Raw genomic sequence first — 18,225 nt, 5'->3', positions numbered from 1 at the left:
AGAAAAGAAAAGAAAAGAGAGAGAAAGGAAATTTTCAGGACTAGAGCACTGGTTTTCCAACTGTAATCCGTGGGGTCTGAGATTAGGGGCCAGGGCAGAAAGCCCAAGATGCAGATCTCATTCTCACTTTTATCTTCCATATATTAAGGTTCTGTGTGGAATTTTAATCGAAAAGTGGACACTTTCCCTATAGTAAAATTAGGCAATAGTCTAATAATTACTGCTCTTTTTTTGTCACATGTACAGAGACCATCTTTTTAAGTATTTTTTTCTAGAATATTGTTACCCAGAATTAGCTTTTTTTTAAAAAAAAAATTATTCCCACTTTGATTATCTTTTAATTCTTTTCTCTATGACTCTTCAAAACTGTTAGGCTGCACAACCATAACCTCAAGCTTTTTCATTGCCTGAAACCATGAATTGTCTGGGCCTGGAGATTCTTCCATAAAACAGCTGAGTCTTCTTTCACTGTCTCCTCACCTCCTTTTTGTTTTAAATCCTTCCTGACATGCCTGTTCTTGCAGTTTTGGTTTGAAGGTTTTTCTTTTTGAAAAAGACTCTGGAATCAGAATAGGAAGTAAATAATTCTGCTTTGTGACTTTGTACCTAGCCTTCCTTTTCATGTCTATTCTCTCTTCCTCCCCACCACTTCAATAACTTGCATGTATGTTTGTGCTCTTACCGCATTATATCATATTTATTACATGCTCATCTCCCCCAGCAGACTGGAACCTCCTGATATGGCAGAGCTGTTGTATATCTATAAACCCCCATACCTAGTATAGTGCTTAACAATATACCATAGTGATTAAGAATATTCATTTATTCGTTTTAAAGATGTATTAACCAATTACTATGGGACTGGTAATTATCAAGGTGCAAAGGATACACTGGTAAATAAGACAGATGTCGTCTCTGCTCTCAACATGCTCACAGTATGATAGGGGAGATAAACAGTAAATCAATCACCAAAGCTAATATAGTACTACAAAACTAGACCACAGGCTATACAGATTTCTCAGGCCAGGATAAGTAAGTTAAAAGTCAGCTGAGAAAATCAAAAGAGTAATACATTAGCTCAACCTGCTTCAATCAGCTTTTTCTGATGTCATCTCCATTAGAAAGGCCACCTCCACATGCCCACAAAGTAGGACCCTAAGGAAATACTAACTGGTGAGATGTTGTATTTTTGGTTTGCTCTCTGTTTTCTTCGTTACTGACCTCTCGCTTTCTGTGTCTGAATCATATCCTTTCTCTCTCTTTTTTTTTTTTTTTTTTTTTTGAGACGGAGTCTCGCTGTCGCCCAGGCTGGAGTGCAGTGCTGTGATCTCAGCTCACTGCAACCTCCACCTCCCGGATTCAAGCAATTCCCTTGCCTCAGCTTCCCAAGTAGCTGGGACTACAGGTGCCTGCCACCACTCCTGGCTAGTTTTTGAATTTTTAGTAGAGACAGGATTTCACCATGTTGGCCAGTCTAGTCTTGAACTCCTGACCTTGCGGTCCGCCCACCTCAGCCTCCCAAAGTGCTGGGATTACAGGCATGAGTCACCACACCCGGCCCATATCTTTTATTTCTAAGTGAACTATTTCTAGGGAAGCTTGTTCTGCTCTTCTGTCTCTTGCCCCACAGCACTGAGATCAGCTCTTAGAGTGTACTGCAACCTTATCTTTTTTTCCCCTTTTGTTCAATTTTTCTACCATTGCTCATAAGAATTTTTACTCCAACTGGTCTTGAAAGCATGGCTCAAGCTTTGGAATCAAATAAACCTAAGTTTGATCTTCAGCATCATCACTAATTGGCTATTTAGCTAGACTTTGGCAAATTGTATTCTCCAAGCTTCAATTTTCTCAACTACAAAAAAATTTACTTTATAAGATTGTCATGCAAATTAGGTGAGATAATTTATATACAATATGGACCTTAATGGCTAGTATTTACTATATGGCAGCTTAGGTCATTTTCAACATCATCTTTATTATAATATGCAGTAATCAGTGTTTGTGAAGTTGAAGTAGTTTTTCACATTCTTGTTTCTAGAAATCGCTCTTTGTCACACGTGTGAATAATTCAGTAATGACCAGAAAATTTTGTTAGCAAACATACCTTTCAAGTGCTGCAAAGAAGTGTTTTTATTTTTGTTTTTTTGTTTTATTTTGTTTTGCCTTGGCATTTTAGTCAATCTATACTTTTAGTATTGTTTCCCTTTTCTAATCATTTTATTAGTTGAATTGAATTAGGCGTTTTGGGGTCCTTGATGGCAACAAAAATTTTATCTCATTAAAATTTATGGAAGAACTCATTCACAACATGATATGGTAAAAACACAACAAAAAGTTGAGCCTTGATTTGTATTTGGGATCCCTATATTTGACTCAAAGCTGTCTGAGAAAAACTCCACTGATTCTGACAGTAATGTGTCCCATCCGTCAGGTGTGTTTAGATGGGCAAAATAACTTACGCTGTAGGGCTTTGGGAATGGTTTTCTCATAGTTATCAGTGCATACAAATCTGCAAAATTAAGATGTTTGGTTTCCATCTGTCAAAAAAAAGTTATAGTGGTTTCATTTGTAGTGAGACTGAACAAGTTTACACAGTGGCTTAAGAACTAAGTCCCTTTAAAGTGTCATCATTGGAACATGTGCATGCGTGCCCACTCACACATGCCCACCCCACACATATATACATGCAGGGGCCTTGACCTGGAGATCCTTCCAGTACAACATAGATATATGCATACAGAGATAGGATAAACATAAAATAAAGATGATTAAGTCAAATCATAAATTAAGTCAGTATTCATCACCTGTAAACTAGCTACGCCAAATGGCAAAGAAGAACTTCTCTCTGAATAACTGCTATTTATCTACTTTTAGCTCTTCAATTATGGACCAAGACAGGGAGTGATCCCATACAAGTTCAATCATCTGGATAATTTTTAGGTCAATGACTGTATCATACCCTGTCCTGTCTCAGGCCTTTGAAACTATTGTTGCTCAGCATGGAATGCCTTCTGTCACCACTGTTCATTTAACTGCTACCCAATTTTCAGATTTGAATATTGAAGTCTTCCCACGTCACCCCACTGCCAGACCCACCTGTAGGTGCCTCTCCTACATAACCCTCAAATGCCCTGTGTTCACCCTAAGCTAGGAAATCCTTATGAACTGGGTTAAAATTGCTAGACTCCTTGTCTGTTTCCTCCAGTTCACTGGGATCAAGGGCTGTATGTTGTGCACCAGTACACCTAATGTCTGATTCCAGATAATCATAAAAGACTGTTCAGTACATGTCAAGTGTATTAAAAGAGTAGATATATGTAATTATTATTACTTTTAAGAGCACAAGCTGTAGAGTCACGTAGTAGGATCGTAACTTGGTGCACATCCTCATTACTTGCAATCTTGGGCAAATTATTTAACATTCCTGTGCCTCATTTTCCTCATCAGTTAAATGAATACAATGATAGTATTTGCCTCTTGAGATGTATATGATCCTAAATGAGCTAATGCAGGTAAAGTGTTTAGAACAGTGCCTGGCACACAGATCCAAAAGCTGTTATTAATATTATGTCATATCTGTTTCTACCACTTCTCTTTCACCCCCACCTGCAATTTCTCTTTCTTTCGCACTCAAGAAAACACAGAAATAAAAACAGGTTTAAGGGTCAAGGCTATTTGGTAATCTCTTTAAATCACATTTTTTGCAGACTTGCTTTGAGCTCTTGGGGAGGCAACATTAATTTTTTGGAAAAAAAAAAAAAAACTAGAAAAAAAAACAACACAGGAGAAATAATCCAAATCCTAGATTGGCAGTATCTACTTGAGAAGAGACCTTTCATTTGAAAGTACTGGTTATCCTATCAACAGAATAGCTTTTAGACACATTGTGTTTAATTCCATGTTAAATTCCCAGCTTTGTCTTGAGTACCATAGAAAACTCGTAATCTATCTGTGAGATATAAAGAAAAGCATACTGAAAGAGGAGTCAGGAAATTGGGCTCTATAAGTATGTCTTAGAGAAGTTACAATTAATTTAAGTTTCATTAATGCATGAAATAAGGAAGTTGCATTTGACTAACTAAAGTCTGAACATTTAATGATTCTATTTGAGATAGGAAAAAAAAGACATTTAAGGGTAGCATCATGTCAAGAGGAAAAATGGACAAAATGAATATCTCTGTGAATGAAGATGGGTTGTTTTTATAAAGAAAAAGAGGTTTAATGAACTCAGTTCCATGTGGCTGGGAGACCTCTCAATCATGGCAGAAGGTCAAAGGCATATCTTACAAAGGCACGTGGAAGCTATCAAGGCTTGGGGCTTGCCCCCTCTGAAGCCACACCTTGAACTGTAACTTCACCCCTTTTAGCCATGGCTGGAGCAGCTGAGACACAAGGCACCACGTCCCTAGGCTGGACATAGCAGGGGGGCCCTGGACCAGGCCCAGGAAACCATTTTTTCCTCCTAGACCTCTGGGACTATAATGGAATGGGCTGCTGTGAAGGTCTTCGACATGCCCTGGAGACATTTTCCCCATTGTCTTGGTGATTAACATTCAGCTCTTTGTTACTTATGCAAATTTCTGTGGCAGGCTTGATTTCTCCCCAGGAAATGGGTTTTTCTCTTCTATTGCATTGTCAGGCTGCACATTTTTCAAACTTTTATGCTCTGCTTCATCTTGAATGTTTTGCCACTTAGAAATTTCTTCCACTAGATAACTCAAATCATCTCTCTCAAGTTCAAAGTTCCACATATCTCTAGAGCAGGGGAAAAAATCCACCAGCCTCTTTGTTAAAGCACAGCAAGAGTCACCTTTGCTCTGGTTCCCAACAGGTTCCTCATCTTCATCTCAGACCACCTCAGCCTGAACTTGATTGCCCATATCACTATCAGTATTTTGGTCAAAGTCATTCAACAAGTCTCTAGGAAATTCCAAACTTTCCCACATTTTCCTGTCTTCTGAGCCTTCCACATCTCTAGGAAGTTTCAAATTTTCCCACATTTTTTTGTCTTCTGAGCTCTCCAAACTGTTCCAACTACTGCCTATTACCCAGTTCCAAAGTTGCTTCCACATTTTCAGTTATCTTTACATCATCACCCTACTCCTGATACCAATTTACTGTATTAGTCTGTTCTCACGCTGTTGGCAGACATACCTGAGACTGGGTAATTTATAAAGAAAAAGAGGTTTAGTGGACTCACAGTTCTATGTGGCTGAGGAGGCCTCCCAATCATAGCAGAAGACAAAAGGCAAATCTTACATGGCAGCAGGTGACTAGGGAATGAGAACCAAGCTAAAAGGGTTTCCCCTTATGAAACTATCAGGTCTCATAAGACTTATTCACTATAGTGAGAAAAGTATGGGAGAAACCACCCCCATGATTCAATTATTTCCTACTGGGTCCCTCCTACAACATGTAGGAATTATGGGAGCTACAATTCAAGATGAGATTTGGTTGGAGACACAGCCAAACCATATCATGCATCACGGAGGAAAGGAGTCAGCAAGAGTAAGTGAGGCAGTCCTGGCTGACTGCCTCCATTTATTTGCACTAGCTCTTGAGAGGGTAATCCATGTGCGTTGTTGGACAAAATTAGGGAGCTCATTGACTTTTTCCCCTAAAATGCATTTGGAAATAATCTAGGTAGTGCTCTCATTTTAAAGAGCATTTAAACTCAGTAGTTTTGGCCTGGGTTTTAAAGAAGCAAATGGGCACAGACTGGAGGAAAACACTGGGGAAGGACTTCAGGGGGATAGCAGGGATTAGCAATGTGTCTCGAAGGCTACACACCAAACCAGAAACTGAGGAGAGGATAGGCCAGTGACCAGCCTAAGCTAGAGTATCTCCAGTCTTTATTAGAAATGATAGATGTGATATTGAGATGTTGAAGAGAAAACCCTATCAGCTCACTTCAATGTTAATGTCAGATTTTGAAAATCTAGATTAGAAAACTTATAGTTTACTGAGCAAGAGTGAAACAGTATGTAGTTCTTTTAGATTTTTTTTCTTTTTTTTTTTTTTTTTGAGACAGGGCATCATTCTGTCACCCAGGCTGTAGTATAGTGGTGTGATCTCGGCTCACTGCAACCTTTGCCTCCCAGGTTCAAGCGATTCTCATGCCTCAGCCACCTGAGTAGCTGTGATTACAGGTGTACCCCTCCATGCCTGGCTAATTTTTGTATTTTTAGTAGAGATGTGGTTTTGCCATGTTGCCTGGGCTGGTCTCAAACTCCTGACCTCAAGTGATCCACCTGCCTCCATCTCCCAAAGTGTTGTGATTACAGGCATGAGCCACCGCAGCTGGCCAGATTCTTAATTAAATTTTATTTTGAAATGAAATTCCTTATTATAATTTTAGTATGAAGGAACAAGAGATGCAGATTTTATTTCTCAGGGCACTTATATTTGGAGTAAACTGAAGCTGCAGTTCATATGAGATACGGTTGTTTGTTTTTTAATTCTTAGGCGCCAATTGGTTATTCATGTTGCCCTGAAAATTTTGGTATGTTTTTAAATGTTTGCTAAAACCTTACATGTTGACTTTTAGTTTTCATATATTATCTGATAACAACCATTTAAAAAAATTAGGCTGGTAACAATGATTTAAAAAAATAGAGGTGGCTAGTGCCTGTAATCCCAGCACTTTGGGAGGCCAAGGCAGGTGGATCACCTGAGGTCAGGAGTTCGAGACCAGCCTGATCAACAGGGTGAAACCCCATCTCTACTAAAAATACAAAAATTAGTTGGGCATGGTGGCAGGTGCCTGTAATCCCAGCTACTCAGGAGGGTGAGGCAGGAGAATCACTCGAACCTGGGAGACTGGGGTTGCAGCTAGCCGAGATCATGTCGTTGTACTCCATCCTAGGAAACAGAGCGAGACTCTGTCTCAAAATAAATAAATAAATAAATAAATAAATAAATAATAAATAAATAATAAATAAATCTCTGTTGATATAAAATGGAGATTTTGTTGTTGTAATGTTACCAACTGCACAAGTAAGCATAAATATTACAGAACGTGGAGATTAAGTAAGAAGTGTTAAAGTGAATCATGCTACCCAAGTCCTGAGTGTGCTCCATGTGCTGAGGAGTCAGGAGCTTGCTGAGGTTCACAGAGACAAGCCAAGAATTAATGAAAACAAACCAAAGTGAAGGGAAGACTTCCTTTCTGTTACTACAGCTTTACCTATCACAGAGGATTGAGTGTATGTTAGGCAATTATACACTTGAATTCATTAGAAAATCAGATCTTTACAGCTAGAAACATGCAGCTTGTTACAAATGACAATTAACAAAAATGATAAACACAACCAGTCAACGTGACATCCTACTAGTGACTATCACAGTTTAAACAATACATATGTAAAGAAATGCCAAGGAAGGAAATAAATGTTGGATTATACCAAGAAACAAAACCCAATAAAGAGGAATGTGTACCTTTGCATGATCACAGATTTTAGCTCTGAAACATTCAGAAGTATATATATATAAATACTTCTAGGATCTCACTTTGCCACCCAGGCTGGAATGCAGTGGTGCAATCATGGCTCGCTGCAGCCTCGACCTCTCGGGCTCAAGTGATCCTTGCACCTCAGCCTCCCAAGCAGCTGGGACTATAGGCACCCACCGCCATGCCCAGCTAATTTTTGTGGTTTTTTTGATAGAGATGGGGTTTCATCATGTTGCCCAGGCTGGTCTTGAACTCTTAGCCTCAAGCGATCTGTCCACCTTGGACTCCCAAAGTGCTGGGATTACAGGCGTGAGCCACTGCACCTGGCCTTTGTGATATATTTAACATACACTTGCTACTGTGTTATTTCCTCTGTGAAAGTTTCACTGCTTGAGGGCAAAGTCCAGTCTTCTATTTGTTTTTTAATACATTCAGAGTTTTCCAGTTAGAGGGTTTTTTCCAATAAAATTTCTTATCTAAATCTTAGACTTTTTCCCGTAAGGATGAGACAATGATGTCTGATGTTGCAAGTATTTTAACTGTATGATGGATGAACTGTTGTTAAGCTCACCAAGCTTAGTAATAATTATAATTAATGAATTTTAGGAAGTAATAAATTTAAATATGAAAGAATTAAAATTCCTTCTGTATTTAGAACTTCTATGATTTTTCTCATGGAGTTTCTGCATTAATTCTATGCTGCTCCTCAGGATAGATATCTTGCTCATATTCAGAGAAAACTTCTTTTTCTCAATGCTTTTTAATGAAGGAAACATAACATGATATAATAGTAAGAAATGAAATACTGATTCAGGGCTTACTGATGGATGAGATTAATTTAGAGAAGAAATATAAATAGAAGCAGACTAGTCACGGGTGTGTGAGACACTTTCCACATGAGCTATTATGCAGAAGGTACCGTTTTGGGTGAGGGTTTGTGTGAACTCCTCTGAGGGCAGAGTTTATTGTTTCAGTTGCTGGTTGCTGAGACCTTGCGGGCCCTACCCTCTGTTCTTTGTCTTACTAAGAGCACACTGACCTGACTGATTACTTTATATCAAGCCCTCATTCCTGGAATGTTCTGTAGAATAATTGTCTCTGTAATCCCTGTAGCACAGTGCAGCACACCTTTATTTCCTGGTGCATGGTTTTGCTGGAGCTCAAAAGATAGTTGTTATTTCAAGGACAACATATTTGCTGAGTTAGGTGGTGATGGCTTCCACAAGGATGCTATTACCTCTGAACAAGGACGCATTTATTCCATCATTGGAGGTGCCTATTGTGAACTGTATCTAAAGATAGCTTTCACTGATGAGCATTTGTAACCTTTGGTGTTTTTCACGTGGCACTGTCTAAAAGCTCCAACAACTGTAGCTCCTAACATTAGGAGGTTATGAGTTCCAATTAACAGTCTTCTGTTACCAGTACATTTAAAAACCTAACATTTTGATGCCTTTATTTTCCTTCTGTGATTTCTCCTAAGGATTAAAAAAAATGATCTAACAAACACTTGTTGATTACGGGGGACATGATGATATATAACAGTTCATTCTCACCCAGTAAAGACATAGAGATTTTGTACCCTGCCCTTAATGAGTCTCTTATTTGCTGCTTTGTGTTTTTAGATGACTAAGAATGGCACAGTAGAATCAGAAGAAGCCAGCACTCTTACACTGGATGACATTTCTGATGATGACATTGACCTGGACAACACAGAGGTAGACGAGTACTTCTTTCTACAACCTTTGCCAACAAAAAAACGAAGAGCTCTGCTGCGTGCCTCTGGAGTGAAAAAGATTGACGTGGAGGAAAAGCATGAACTCCGAGCCATCCGCCTCTCACGAGAGGACTGTGGCTGTGACTGCCGAGTGTTCTGTGATCCAGACACGTGCACCTGCAGCCTGGCTGGCATTAAGTGCCAGGTAAGGGTTGAGATTTCAGGGCATCCAAAGACAAAACATTGTCTACCACCCCCTAAGGAGGCAGTCATGGTACCTATAATGAAGCTTCCCACATGTAAAAGAAAATTTTGTGGCAAGGCAAAACATGTAATTCAGGAAGAGGGAAAGACTAATTTAAGGACATTCATGGGAATACATAAAATGCTTATACATATAAGATAGAATTTGAAAGACAACCCAAGTAGCAGCTAAGTTAATTAAAATTAGTTTATCTTGGATTCTTGTATTATATCACCTTATTTCAGCTTTTTACCAATATTGAAGGATATCATGACATCCCTAACACTGGAGTGTGTATTTTTTGATCCATCCATGGGATACAAAGTCATGATTGATTAAAGATGGTTGGATTAGTGGAAAGATTACTAGCTTGAGACTGTGGAAAATGAAATCGTACTCCCATCTTTGCTATTTGCCAACTGTATGAAATTGGCAAGTTAGGTAAACCCTCTGGGTTACTTTTTTTATCTCTAAAATGAAGGAGCTGAACTAGGCCAGGGGTTGGCACACTGTAAGTTCACAGGCCGAATCCGACCTTGCCACATGATTTTGAGTTTTATTGGATCACAGCCACATTTTTTTTCTTTACATATTGCCTATGACTGCTTTCTTGCTCCTACAGCAGAATTGAGTATTGTGGTTTTGCCACAGAGCCCATATGAGCCACAAAGCGTAAAATATTTACTCCTTTGACCTCTGCAAATAAAAAGTTTACCAAACCCTGATGATTGGCAACCAGATAATTTCCTTGTCCCCGTTCAATTATAACATCATTGGTGCCCTATGATTAGTGTCACTATTTTATGTAGAAACTTGGCTTTTTTAATAAGGAAAGCAACTCAAGTAGGCAAAAGAAGAGGGCAGTGCCTATCTGCTAAACAGTTGCTTAAGATGGATTCACAGAAAAGAGATTCATGAATAAAAAATTACAGATACAAATTCTGGCTCTAATATCTGCTATACTTTTTACTGGGGCCAAGATGATTGTATTAGAATAGTCTGCCTATTCTTCTTTAGCATAGGAAATTCCCTGGCTGGATAAGGTGACAGAGGAAGTTTTCTTCTCTTGCCTATACTCTGGTCTGCATCAGATTAATCTGTGGAATCTGAGACAATTGGCAAATCTCTCATGAGTACGCTTGGATTGTCCAGAACTCCACCTCTCACCTGAGTGAAGAGGTCAGTCCAAAACTTGTTGAACCCAATCACTCTATCTCCAGTGTCCAATCACCAAAATCGTTTTGGAATATTGATGCCCTTCCCTCAAGAAGATTGTATCTCGTGGAATGGGGAGGGAAGGGGGGATTGAGGACTTAAACACATGAGTCCACCAGTCATAGTCATGAATGTGCGTATCCATTGCAGCCCTGCAGTATGGTACACACACATGCAACTATGTACCAAGCACCCCAAACAATGAGAAGGTAAGCAAACGAGAGCACATTGTGAGGGTGCATGATGCTAAGTCGTGTAAGTCCATTTTATAATAAGCAAAGGGATAAGCAACTTTATAATAAGCAAAAGGAAAAGTTAACGTGGGGTACATCATATATGTTAGATTAATAGCATATGGAGAGGAGTACAGTAAGTTTGCTTGTTTAAAATCAGGCACAAGAGCTGGGATGCAGCAGAAAGAAAAGGAACTTGGGGGAAAGACAGGAGCATTGAAAACATGGGAGCAAAATTAAAGAAATGGAGGGAAGGGAAAGTGGGGAATAGAGCAAAAAGGAAAGAAAGCCATGGAGTGGGTCAGCAAACTGAAAATACACACTTATGCCCATAACCCATTTTTATTTTGAATATAGGTATAAAAAGCAGTTAACGCTTATGTTTTAAGCCCTCACTTTCCCCTTTTCATTTCTATTTGAAGTTTGGTTGTCATTTGCTCTGGCATACGTGGAATTAAGTGGATTACTTAATTCAAAGAAGTTGCTGAAAGGTTCTGGGCTTTTACTTGGTTTGTAATAGTTCCATGGTGCTAATCTGTGTCCTTCCTTCCAAGGTGGATCGTATGTCTTTCCCGTGCGGCTGCACTAAAGAAGGATGTAGTAACACAGCAGGTAGAATTGAATTTAATCCTATCCGTGTTCGGACTCACTTTTTGCACACAATAATGAAACTTGAACTGGAGAAAAATCGAGAGCAGCAAATCCCCACGCTGAATGGCTGCCACAGTGAGATAAGTGCTCACAGTAGTTCCATGGGCCCTGTCGCTCACTCCGTAGAATATTCAATCGCAGACGGTTTTGAGATTGAAACTGAACCCCAGGCTGCAGTGCTGCACCTGCAGTCGGCTGAAGAATTAGATTGCCAAGGAGAGGAGGAGGAAGAAGAGGAGGATGGGAGCAGCTTTTGCAGTGGAGTCACAGATTCTAGCACGCAAAGCTTGGCACCTAGTGAGTCAGACGAGGAGGAGGAGGAAGAAGAAGAGGAAGAGGAGGAGGAGGATGACGATGATGACAAAGGAGATGGCTTCGTGGAAGGTTTAGGCACCCATGCCGAAGTTGTCCCTCTTCCTTCGGTTCTTTGTTATTCTGATGGCACTGCCGTTCACGAAAGCCACGCAAAGAATGCTTCTTTTTATGCCAACTCTTCAACTCTGTATTACCAAATAGATAGCCACATTCCAGGAACTCCAAATCAGATCTCTGAGAACTATTCTGAAAGAGACACTGTCAAAAACGGTACCCTTTCGCTGGTGCCTTACACCATGACCCCGGAGCAATTCGTTGACTATGCCCGACAAGCAGAAGAGGCCTATGGTGCCTCCCACTACCCAGCTGCCAACCCCTCTGTAATCGTTTGCTGCTCCTCTTCCGAAAATGATAGTGGTGTGCCCTGCAATAGTTTATATCCCGAACACAGGTCCAGTCACCCTCAAGTGGAATTTCACTCATACTTGAAAGGCCCCTCCCAGGAAGGGTTTGTCTCTACATTGAATGGTGACAGTCACATTTCAGAGCATCCTGCTGAAAATTCTTTGAGCCTTGCAGAAAAGAGCATATTGCATGAAGAGTGCATCAAATCACCCGTGGTTGAGACAGTCCCTGTTTAGTAGCTTAAATTATTCTAGGACCAACTCTTCTCCTATTTAAGGCACTGTATTTAATTGGATTTCCTGGGCTCATCATTGTTTAAACTGAAGACCAAGAAAACTTGGACGATGGTTGATCTTCCAGACTGTATTTTGTTTTTTCCTTTCTAGCCACATGACTGTGGCATTGCACAAATACAGTCTCTGTAGGGATTTTAAAAGATTTCAGACTGTTTTGATAGAAAATGCTAAATTTTAAAATGCATATCTCACAGTTGCCTACCTGTCAAACTGTGTGAAACCTGCCAATCTGTGTAGATCAGAGCTCCAAATTTTGGATTATCGGGCCTGTGCAAGATTGTTAACTAAGGCTGGGAAATAATAAGATTTAGAGTCCTAATTTTCGATATATCTGAAGATAATGGTGACTTTTTAATGTAAAAGTAATTATTGTAAGAAAAAGATTTAATTGTTCCATGTGTATTTTATTTATGGTAGTTTAGAAGTCATGTTTTGATGAAAATGAACAGCCGCATGTTCATTCAAGCTGAAGATGCATAGCTAGTTCCACAGAGCATGCCCACATGGATTGCATCTGGAATCCATTCACATTTTTATGATCATGACTGATCAGATTTGCAAATTCTTAAGGGTGAAATAGGCCTATTTTTGCTATTTTGGACAAATAAATGATTCTATATGTGCAGGTCCTTACACAGTTTTCTCTAAAGTTAAGAGTTAGGACAATCCTCTGGGGAGAGTCTAGTTCACTGTCCTCCCTCAGCTGACTCCAGAGATGGAGGTAGAAGGAATTGCCTTTCTTTTTTAAACAGCATCATCTTGGTTCTTAGCTTGGACAGCACCTTTAAGCTCTACCCCCTACATCAAAATGCACTTTAGTGCCCCTTCACGGTACCTCGTGTGGGGTGGGGACTGAGAACTCTTTGAGATGAAAAAAATTTTTTTTTAATTAAAAAGATCTTTAACTATTATAAGGTTCATATAATTAATATAGAGGAATCATCCAATGATACTTATGAAGGGAAAATGACCTATTTTCCTTCGCCACTCTGAGGACCTAACTCAGTAAATGCAGAGGAGGCTGAGGAAACATGGAAGAGACACGACCTCAGCAACGAGCCTTTTCTCCAGCGTGATCAATCCATCTCTACAAAATCAGTGTATAATGAGATTTCCACTTAGTGACTAGCTGATTGAAGGGGGGCCTCTACCCAAATACTCAACTAGGCCTTTCTTTTCTGAAGCATTTCTATTTGTCTTGCTTGGGACAACTAGCAGAACAGTCCAGAATGCATTGCATACTTTCTAATTACCTCACATTCTCTTATTAAAGAGAACAGATAGAAATAAAACATGCACTCCCCACCTTTAGATTATCTGCACTTGGTTCGTCGGAGGACTTCTAGGATCCCGTTTCCCTGTAAATTAATTTAGGTAACTAAATAGTGTAATTCTACCTTTTTTTTTTTCCAACGCAATATGACTATGCTAAACCTGTTTCACATTTTTGACCTTCTATTGTTATATCACTTCACATGTTTTATAACTATTTGAAATGTGGACATGCCTTGCTATTCAGTGACTGCATCGCTACTTATTTTTTATGTCTTTTAGACTTGGGTGTTTAGAATTATGGATATAAATATATTGTAGATCTCAATTTCTAAAAAAATATTTTATTTAATTGAACTTAAAAATGCTTGATCTAGAGAAAGTCCTCCAATGGAAAAAGTTTCTACTAAAATTTGTTTTGGGGAAAAAATGTTTACTTGGCAGCTTTTCCACTGTGCAGTTGGTTTCTGCCCCTTCTCTTGCCCCCTCCATTGGGCCAAATTTATAACCATTAATATTAACATTAAAAGAGCTTTGGGTTGGTCTTTATGTAGGTTGCAGTAATGAGAGCAGGGTTGTTCCTTTTGAATGATTGGCCCTTTGGGCTAATCAGAATGAGGACTTGTTGAAATCTCAAATATATATATATATATGTATATGTGTGTGTGTATGTGTATATATATATATATATCCCATGTTGTCTACAAAGTGACAGTTTTTAGTGCTTAATCTCCAGAATTTTACCCCTACTGATACAATCGAAAGAGCACAGGCCCAAAGAGAAAATGACAAGAGGCTATTGTTCCTTCCTTCAAGCACATGAAAGGATCATGTGTACTGTATTTGCTGGACCATTACAAGCTCTTGAAGGATCTGCTTGTGAAGTACTCTGAGGTTATTCTTGGAACACAGAGTGTGGGAGAGTGGGGAAGAGCCAGCTCCGGCCTGAGCAAAGCTGAAGGGTAGAATGACAGTCCAGTTTCTGAAAAGAGATATTTTAATTTTAGTTCAGCTTTATTTTCCTAAGACAATATGAAGCCTACTTTTTTATTGGTGGCTAGGTCTTTGTTTTCTAGCTTTGTTTCCAAAAGGATGCTTAAGAAAACAGAGGGCTTTTTCCCCTATCCATTCATCTGGGGTAGAAAGTCACTGCCCTGTGAGATGAATTAACCTTCTGATCATGACAGCTTCTATTCCAACTTTTCATATACCTGACTAACCTGTAAACATCTCCCACAAACCACATACACAGGCTACTTATTAAAACTCTCCCATATATCTAACACATACACATGCACACACATACAAAATATATGCATATCACACACTTAGAGAATGACAGATTTCAGGCAATGGCCAGTAGTAAGTATTGAGTTTTTCTGACCCCAGAATCTGGTTGGGCTTTATGATCTAAAAAAATGTGGTTTAAAAAAGAGGATAATTGGTAAAGCGATAGTTTGAAAATATCATGTCAAAGTTGCAAACATACTTATGATGGAATCATTTCATTGTTAGTTCCTTTCCCAGAAAAGCTGAGAGAGCACACTGTTCCATCTGACTTTTTTTTTTTTTTTCCATTAATAGCCGTTCTGTTCAACAAAGAACTGCCCACATGCCAGGAAAGTGCTATAGTCCTTCTAAGCTTTTTAAAATGGGGATCAAGCTACATACAGCCAGTTGGAATACTTAAGATCTTTATGCCAAGACACAATAACCTGACCTGCAGCTGTTGTATTGCCCCCATAGTATATCTAGCCAAACTGTAGTCTTTTTTGACACACAACTTTTTAGTCATTCACTATCAATTGCAAAGCTTCATGCTCCGGTCCTGGCTGTTCTAGTACCAGTCCTATACCTTTAAATGAGACTTAATTCCCAGTTATAATCCTGGCCAAATTTATTTGAAAGTCAAGTGGGTGAAGCAGCTTGCATCTCTTTTGTCATTCCCAATTTCCTTTGGGAGAAAGAAGTCAATGAAAGAGATTTACTTAAGTTTTCCCCCTTATCTCTTGATCATTAATTATTAAGACACGGGTAAAATTCATTTGTCGCATGTCTTTTGGTTGATTGAATAATATAGTTACTTTTTGAAAGCCCATCATTTCTTTGTGATAAAACCATTTTCCCAATGTGACAGCCACATGTAAAATGTGAAACTCATGTTTCTTAGAAGGATTAAAATCTTCACAATTATATATGGCCCTGCAATACTCCCTGAATCCCTCCCCCACAAAAGAAACTATGGGTTGCAAAAATACTAGTTACAAATTAATCAAGAAGCAAAGAGATCGTTGTTATGTTAATGTTAAAATTTTACACTCTAATAGATGGTTTCTAGGCAAAATTTTGATATGATTACCATTAAACAGGAAAACATACTATGATTTACTTTCTATAACTTGCTAATCACTATTTCTTTTATTTCAATTTTTGATATTGTTGCACAAGTTTATAACTCTTTAGTCTTTATATTCAAAATTTATTAAGTATCAATTCTTTCTTTCAACAAATACATACAGAACACATGCTGAGTTAGAACAATTGTCTTGGGTAGTAAAAAGAGGGGAACACTACAAATTCTAATGGATAATGTTAATGAAGGGTGGCATGAAATAATCAAGCTTTCTCAAGTCCTCTTAATATGTGATTTTATCAAGTGATATTAGAAAAATTGACAACAGTTCTTGTCTAATTATATGTGAGCTGCAACCAAAAGAAACTTCCTTTTCCTAAATTAATAGAACTCACTGGATCTTCCTTCATCTCTCTCCCTCCATCTGAAATGTATGAATTAAATCTGGACCCAGCTAGGACTGAATCAAATGAAAAGAAATTTGTGATTAATTGCTTCTTCAATGTTAGAACTATATAAGTGATGCTAAATTTACACCAGCAAACTCCTATCAGACAGTTTCAAGAAGGATTTGACTCATGCATAATCCAGGAAACATTTCAGGAAACTTTTAAGACAACAGTGTGGAACACAATCACTCTTACTTCTATTTATAAAAAAATCCTACCAAAATAGCAAAATCCTGTTCCAAATTCCAAAGACATCAATTTGCAGCAGGTGGAAAACAGAGACGTCATTAGACTCTGTCACTTTCAGCTGGAGTTACAAACCATCAAATTAGCAGGTGGAAAATTTGTATTCTCAGAAACCAAAAGGAGACTGCCTTTTTAAAAGGTGTCATGAAACCTTCTATTTCTCCAAATATAACTCAATATTTCTCTTTAAAATGGCATGTCTGCTCCTCATTCTCTTGAAGACAATTTGCAGTGCCATTGTAGCCGGTGTATTAAATACCAAGCTTAAATGGGAAGCACCTTTGTGCTTTCGAAGGCAAGACGTGTCTGTAATTTTAAATTGGAACTGTTGGTTGTATTCTTATCACAACCAAAACCCAGCGTTTAAAGGCTTGATTACTCTTAGGTCTAATATGAATTTTCAGCTTCTGATTGCATTACTTTTTCTGAAATCTGCTAACTAGTGCTGGAATAACAAAAATGCCTAAGCCGAAGTGCTATAACTTTGCACCATATATAATTGTGCAGAAAATAGATGTTTTCTACAGCAGTAAAGAATTTGATTGATTTAATTGAATATCAGCAATTTAAATACCCACTAGAATTACGGAAGTATTAGAGTGGAAGTGAGGGTGCAATGAAAGTTAATAAGTGGTGGTGTCTTCTAGGAATTATTTTTTAAAAAATGCTCAGCAGAGCTAAGCTAGATCTTATTACACCATACAGACTAGAGTTACAAACGACAGCCCCAAACCTAGAAGGCGCAGCTACAATGTGGACACCCTTTCAGCCCAGTTGGTGCTCACTTCTGCTGACCAACATTCATATCAATTACATTTTTACTGTCTATAAGTCATTTGATGCTTTAGAAAATGAAAACACACACCTACAGCATTTGAAAGAAACTATTGTGTTAAAAAATATAAACACATTTTATATTAAAATAACTGATCAATGACTTTCATGATTGTCAAAAGTAAAAAGTGCAGACATTTAAAAAAGCTCTTCTTTAACATTTTACCTACCAAATCTAGATATTCTATGTGAGTCCTTGAAACAGTCACTTCTAAATTTTATTTGACTCCTTTCTTGGCTTTTTCAAACTGGACTGTGAGACCCCCTTCCTAAACAATGCAGGTGTTTTGTTTTATTCTTTTTTTTCCAGAAATTCAAGCTGAAACATTTGATGTGACCTGTGTTTTACCTGATGATCAGTTCTCAGACTGGTCTAAGTCTGTGTTGCCTTGGGTTTCCTATCCTGAGGGTGGTAATGCCAATAGAATGATGGGAACCAGGAGAGTGAATATGATCCGATTCAAAGCCTAAACCAATATGTTTCAGTTCACTTTTATATGTGGATTTTTAAAATATTCACATCTAGCCTGGAATTTTAGTAAATA

At 38.5% G+C, this 18,225-nt stretch overlaps 1 protein-coding gene across 2 annotated transcripts in view; it reads left to right on the top strand.

Moving 5' to 3' along the window:
- CSRNP3 (cysteine-serine-rich nuclear protein 3) overlaps positions 1 to 13,406 on the top strand; it is a 229,290-nt gene extending 215,884 nt beyond the window's left edge. For both annotated transcript variants that reach the window (XM_011990990.1, XM_011990988.1), the window contains 2 exons: positions 9,076 to 9,372; positions 11,414 to 13,406. In XM_011990990.1, coding sequence (XP_011846380.1) covers positions 9,076 to 9,372; positions 11,414 to 12,466 — 1,350 coding nt within the window. In that variant the 3' untranslated portion in view covers positions 12,467 to 13,406. The remainder of the gene's footprint in view (positions 1 to 9,075; positions 9,373 to 11,413) is intronic.
- Positions 13,407 to 18,225: the final 4,819 nt, after the last annotated feature.

This window comes from Mandrillus leucophaeus, unplaced genomic scaffold (genome assembly GCF_000951045.1).
Source record: "Mandrillus leucophaeus isolate KB7577 unplaced genomic scaffold, Mleu.le_1.0 Scaffold389, whole genome shotgun sequence".
Taxonomy (NCBI): Eukaryota; Metazoa; Chordata; class Mammalia; order Primates; family Cercopithecidae; genus Mandrillus; species Mandrillus leucophaeus.
This window is presented reverse-complemented; position numbering and strand designations above follow the sequence as displayed.